Source organism: Halichoeres trimaculatus, unplaced genomic scaffold (assembly GCF_033239565.1).
Source record: "Halichoeres trimaculatus isolate MK-OKI-2021-1 unplaced genomic scaffold, fHalTri1.1 fHalTri1_scaffold_4, whole genome shotgun sequence".
Taxonomy (NCBI): domain Eukaryota; kingdom Metazoa; phylum Chordata; class Actinopteri; order Labriformes; family Labridae; genus Halichoeres; species Halichoeres trimaculatus.
The window spans coordinates 9,487,267-9,493,266 of NW_027437182.1; the positions used below are offsets into that span (position 1 = coordinate 9,487,267).

At 36.6% G+C, this 6,000-nt stretch overlaps 1 protein-coding gene across 20 annotated transcripts in view; it reads left to right on the forward strand.

Annotated features, from left to right (window-relative positions):
- The window catches only part of lrrc7 (leucine rich repeat containing 7), an 80,892-nt gene extending 75,264 nt beyond the window's left edge, over positions 1-5,628 (forward strand). For 7 of the 20 annotated variants that reach the window (XM_074668963.1, XM_074668965.1, XM_074668960.1 and 4 more), the window contains one exon: positions 2,408-5,627. In XM_074668963.1, the coding sequence (XP_074525064.1) occupies positions 2,408-2,518 (111 nt within the window). In that variant the 3' untranslated portion in view covers positions 2,519-5,627. Of the gene's footprint in view, positions 1-2,225 lie in introns of all 20 variants that reach the window. The other 13 variants (XM_074668978.1, XM_074668977.1, XM_074668979.1 and 10 more) reach the window with 5 other exon arrangements.
- Positions 5,629-6,000: the final 372 nt, after the last annotated feature.

Sequence of the window (6,000 nt, forward strand, 5' to 3'; positions counted from 1 at the left end):
ACTAACTTATTGGTTTCAGAAGTAAAACAAATGCTGATAACCCCTTCACCTGCAGTCTGTGTGATAACCAGCAGTCGGGGGACTCTTGTTGATTTATTCCCTCTGTACACTTCACTATAAGTGCATGGTCTAACCTACCAAATTCAAATCATCTACAACACAAAAAGAGGTTGTTTTTTTATCTATTTATTTTTTGTGGGTTTTAAGTTAAATTGAAAATAACTGGTATACCTGCATTAAAGGCTAAAACTCTGTGCCCAAGCAAATTTATATAGTTTATATATTGTCTAAAAAATTGGCTGTAGCACATTGCTTTCCACTAGCTAGAGCTGTGGCTCCAATGGCAAAGACTATAGGAGCTAGCTCTGCTAACGTTAGCCACACTCAACAAACCAATACAACATTTTTTATTCAGTGATGCTCCATGTCAACCAAGGTTATAATAGTTTTGGATTTTTCATTATAGTTTAGTTTTAGTTAGTTTTGACATTTTATTTTCCATTACAGTTTAGTTTTAATTAGTTTTAGAGCAGGTATTCTAGTTTTTTATTTAGTTTTGATTTTTGCAACAAGGCTTAGTTTTAGTTTAGTTTTTTTTCATACCTTATTAACCAGGTGCAGGATTCAAAAAGGTCAGAGTAAATATTTTGTCATACTGTTTATTTTCAAGTCCAACATAGTGCTCACTGCTCAGTCAATGCTGATACCGAAATGTTTACTGCTGCCTTAAACAGATGAAAATAATATAAACTTAGTATAAAAAGTATAAGCATAAATTATATAAAATAATGTTGACATAAATTACATAAAAATAATATTAACATAAATTATAAAAAAACAATATAATATGAGCTTCAATAAATAAAAACTTTTAAACTACAAACAATTAAACTATTACAGATGCTCTGATTCATTGCTCCACTGCGTTTCGTCGCAGCACAGCGCACAGCCAGTCAGTGCAGTAAACAAGCTCGTCCCTATACGCCGCTATGATGGTGCTGTGCGGCACTGACAGCTGCCTAAAACTGTCGTAAAATTGGTTGGGAAAATGTGTCAGATTAATTTAAATCCTAAAGGCTATTAATATTGTCAAAAACTATAACTAAGGGAATTTTGTCTGTCATTTTAGTTAGTTTCAGTTAGTTTTGTGAACACAAGATACAGTTTTAGTTTACTTGTCGTTTTTGTTTTCTTTTCTAGTTTTTATAAATTTGAGTTCACTGCAATGTATTTTAAATTTTAGTTTTCCTTTTTAGTTTTGTTTTAGTTAACTATTACAACCTTGATGTCAATAAATTTTAACTGTTTTCTAGACTTGTTGGTTGGTCAGAAGTTTAATTTCTGTTTTCTAATTCTCATATCTACTTCTCTCTTATTAATTTTGTGAACTTAATTCTGTAAATGTACTTTCCTCTTGCATATTTTCAAATTTAAAATTGTAAAAAAAAAACTTTTTTTTTAATTAAATTTTCGTGACTTATATCATGTGACATTATGACTTTATTCTCATAAGAACTTCATTCTCGAAATCTGAACTTTGACAAAAATTAAATGGCCTGAATCCCCTGTTGTATATTCTAGTCATTGTTATAATAATGAATAATAACGTGAAAATTAATTGTGGATGTTATCTGTACGACAACAAGGTATGGTGTAAATTGTTGTACAACTTCAATACAAGGTGTCACTGAAAGGGCTGAAAAATGTCCTCCATGCATTAAAAAAAAAACAATTTAAACAATTGCAATTGAAACAATTTACACCACTGTAGATCATTGTAATGCAGTGTTTCTCAATTCCGGTCCTGGGCCCCCCCTGCCCTGCATGTTTTAGATGTTACCCTACTCCAGCACACCTGATTCAAATGAATGGCTCGTTATCAGGCTCCAGCAGAGCTTGATGACGAGCTGATCATTTGAATCAGGTGTGTTGGATTCGGGTAACATCTAAAACATGCAGGGCAGGGGGGCCCCAGGACCGGAATTGAGAAACACTGTTGTAATGTAATCAAACATTTGAGATTTTAAGTGTAGATATGGACTTAATTCATATGTAGTTTTGACCCAAAGGTAGAGCCAGAATTCAGCCCCCTCATCCCTTACCCCACCATATTTCCCTCCCTTCTCCCCCCTCTCCCTCCTCTCCATCTTCTTTCCACAGATGTACATTTTAGCTGATGATCTCATCTAAAAGCCCTTTTTTGTCTTTACCCCTTCTCTCTACAGCATGACTGTGTAGCTCCTCCTCTTCTCTCTCTTTTCCCCTACAGTGATGTGTTACTGAGATAATGATGGCAGTGACCCTCCATCCCTCCACAACACACGCACACATTGACATGTACACTACAACACATACATCCACGCACACACACACATGCTGTTGACTGTGCTGCGTGTTTGCCTTGCAGGCTAACGGACATAGTTTTTTACACATGGAGCACGAGACAGCCGTCTCTCTGCTGAAGAGTTTCCAGAGGACGGTGGACTTGGTGGTTCTGAGGGACAGCAGCACGCGCTAGAAATAGTTTTATAACAAAAAAACAAACAAAATACAACAACGCTTCTCTACTCTGCTCATCGCCATCCCACGCCATCCCCACCTGCCCTCCGCTGGAGGCTTGTGGAACTGAAATATGAGCCGCCTTTTTTACCTTTCTAGGGGAACACACAGACGTTTATTTGCCTATTGCTGGACCAAAGGCAAATACTAGTGCCAAATGTACCATAGGAAACATATCGGCTCTTCTGTCCACCCATGGTCAGGGACCTGATCCACGAGTGGACGGACTACAAGAGGACTTTGAGTTCCTACAGGGCTGCTGCAGTTTGGATTTTGTGGTTGGTTTGTTAATTAGGCAGTCATCAAATCAGTCAGTCTGAACAGTTTGGTTTTGTTACAGTTCTCTGGTAATTTTGCTTTCCTCCTCCTCTGACTTTTATTTCACGGTCCAGGGTAGATTTTGAATATTTTGTTCTGTAGTGTAGCACATGATTCACATACACATTCTTCCTTGTTCTTTGCCTCGTTTAGTGCTCCTTTTTTCTTTCTGTTTTTTTTCCTCTTTGCTTTCTGTCATGTCTTATTATTCTTTTCTGCAGTCTTCTCTTCTGTTCCGTCGCTCTTAATGCCTCCAGTGTACAGAAATCAAACACTTAAGACGTTCTGCCTTGTGTACATATACAAAGCTGCAGCTTTTTTAAAGCTGCACTCTCCCTGGGGCCTGGACACACCGTTTATGATTCATATAAATATTGTTGATAAAAAAAATATTCTGAATTCTCTCTTCTGAACATACAGGGATTATTTCTCAAAATGAACACTTTTATACAATATATCACAGATTTTTTTTCCTGTAAAGAAAAAGAAACTATTCATATTCCACCACAGCTCCTTGTTTTATTTGTTTAAAAAACTGTTGCTTGCACATTTGTGCTGAAAAGAGCTAAAGCAATATTTCTGAGGCTCAGCTCATTGAGATTTTCAGCAGAGCCTAACTTTTCCTGCAGTGCCATCTACTGAGAAAGTCATGCTAATGTTTACACACACTGCCATGCACATGAGCACACATATGATGTATGTGCCCCCATACACAGTTCATATGTGACAGTGAGGATAATGAAGCTCTTTCTATATTTTAGCCTGGTTTAAAATTAAAGTGAGTCACTCTCACCCACACTGGAACATTATCTGTAATGTCTGTGCCATATTTGAGGTCCTGTTTTAAATATTCTTGCATCCTTTTAGCTGTTTTAGTTGTACGGTAGAGTCACAGCATGCTCTCATATCATATTGGCCACTGTCAGCAAGTTCTTTTCTGTGTGCATTTGGAGTTTTCCACTCTGCAGACTTTAGGTGAATTATACCACTTTCAGTGAGACTGATGTTCCATATTTGGTGCCATCTGCCTCTTCTCAGTTTCATTCGCACAGGCCCAAAACATCCAAGCGTTACCTCTTTGTGGTACAGATCTGTTCTCCACACAGTGAGAGCAGCGACATGGAGTGAAACGTGTCCACTGTGAAAAGAGGAAAGATAATATCCCCACAAGACTTATGAAAGGTAGAAGACACTGTGTAAGAGTCTCAACAGGTGAATCTACAAGAATCAGATTCCCCTCTTTAGACAATCAGGAAAAGATCGGATTTGTGCCAGAAAGACTTTTAGCACCGCTTGAAGTTTCACGGTCACGTTTTAAACCTGATGCTAACTGATTCTTTGAGGAGATGGTAGAATAAGTTACCAACATTTGGAGTGAATGATAAAATACAAACAGTATGTGACAAGGAGATGGTTGGATTTTTAGAAGAGCAAAGTAAAGAAAATGCAGAATGCTTGACAGGTTTCTGGGGCAAAGTCATCAAGGTCTTTTAAGTTCTGACCTACATGATCCTACTCCAAAAACTCTACTGACATGGCAGAGAAAAAAAGAAAAAAAAGATTTAAGCTAAAAGTAAAGAGGTTCATTATCTGTCTCTTTGTAAATGCAGCACATGTCTTTAAGACGTTCCATGACAGTGACTTTTGATCTGCCCAACATCTGATGTTCCAAGCAGAGCAAAACAACATCTCGCAGTCTTTTTTTGCTTTTACTTGACATGACAGTGTCATCCTGTGCCCATTTTGTGTCAAACCTCTTAATAAGTGTCAGAATTTAGTAATTTCAAAATAAGGGACACAAAATGGCACAGCTTTGTCTTGTGGTTGAGAGATCTTAACCACAGGTACCCACCCTATTTAGAGTTTGAGATATCAAAGATATTGTGATGAGAACAGAGAAAAGGTTTGATAATATAACTATTTTTTACTACATGTTTCAGGTAATTCTTTCTAAATATATTGATATACCTTAGCTTTGCTCAAAAATTGTGATATTTTATAATAATGACACTTAACAAAGTTATGGATGGAAGTACGCACAGTATGACTTGGAGACCTACACATGTACTATCCAAAACTGTATAAAATGTATTTCTACTGTAATTGTGAATTTGTGTTATACAAATATATATTATATATATGTATATGACTATAAAGACAGTCATTTTCTATGTGTTTAAACTACATAAGAGCTGAACAAATGCTGAGGGCGGTGTCACTGTACATAGCTGTGAATGAAATTTAAAATGACTCATATTGATTGTGAATGTACTCATGCTTTTCTGCAGTACCTACACCTACCCAACTTGAATGCTGCTTCTTCTGTTGTGTGACAAAAAGTACTTTGACCTCCGAAGAGAGAACCGCTGTCGAGTTTTAAGTTGGAAAATTTTAGTGACGATTTAACAGAACTATTTATTTCTTTATTTATTTGCACATGCAAGTTGAAATCCTTCCAGTTTTAAGTTTGAGTATTAATGCGGAGAAATGTAATTGCAGAAGTATATATAATATATATCATGTGTTTAGAATGCATTTTGCAAACGCTATCTGTACATAATATTTAAGATACAGTTTTTACAAAAAAATAATATATGTATAAAATTGAAAAAATGCTGTGCAGCGATTATACTGGAGCCATTTTGGGCTTTGGGACGTACCATTTTTTCAGTATATAAGAAGTGTTTTGAATAATGTACTAAAGTCTCTATTGTACAAATAATAAAAATGTCACTATTGGTAATCTTGGTTTCTCCTTGTGCTCTGGGACCTGTCATTAGGGAGATGGAACAGAGAGGTATGGGATGAGGAAAGGACAGGTCAGGGATATAATTAAAGAGGGGTTCAGTTCCTTCTGCTTCTATGTGGATTAAACTCAGCAGAGGCTCTGAGCATCCCAGCATATGTTCCTTTGTCTCTCTCCTTCCATTAGTCTAACAGTCTGACTCTTCTTCATCCCTTTGATCCTTGCATCTCATCTGATCTTGACATTTATCTGATCACACAGGAAGAGATCAGTTTTCAAGCTGCTCATAAACCCTATTTTCATTTTAGTAGCCATGTTCGCATTCATTTGATTTAATACTTCAAAGGTTAGCTTGGTCCATTGCGGTAAGTATTGTG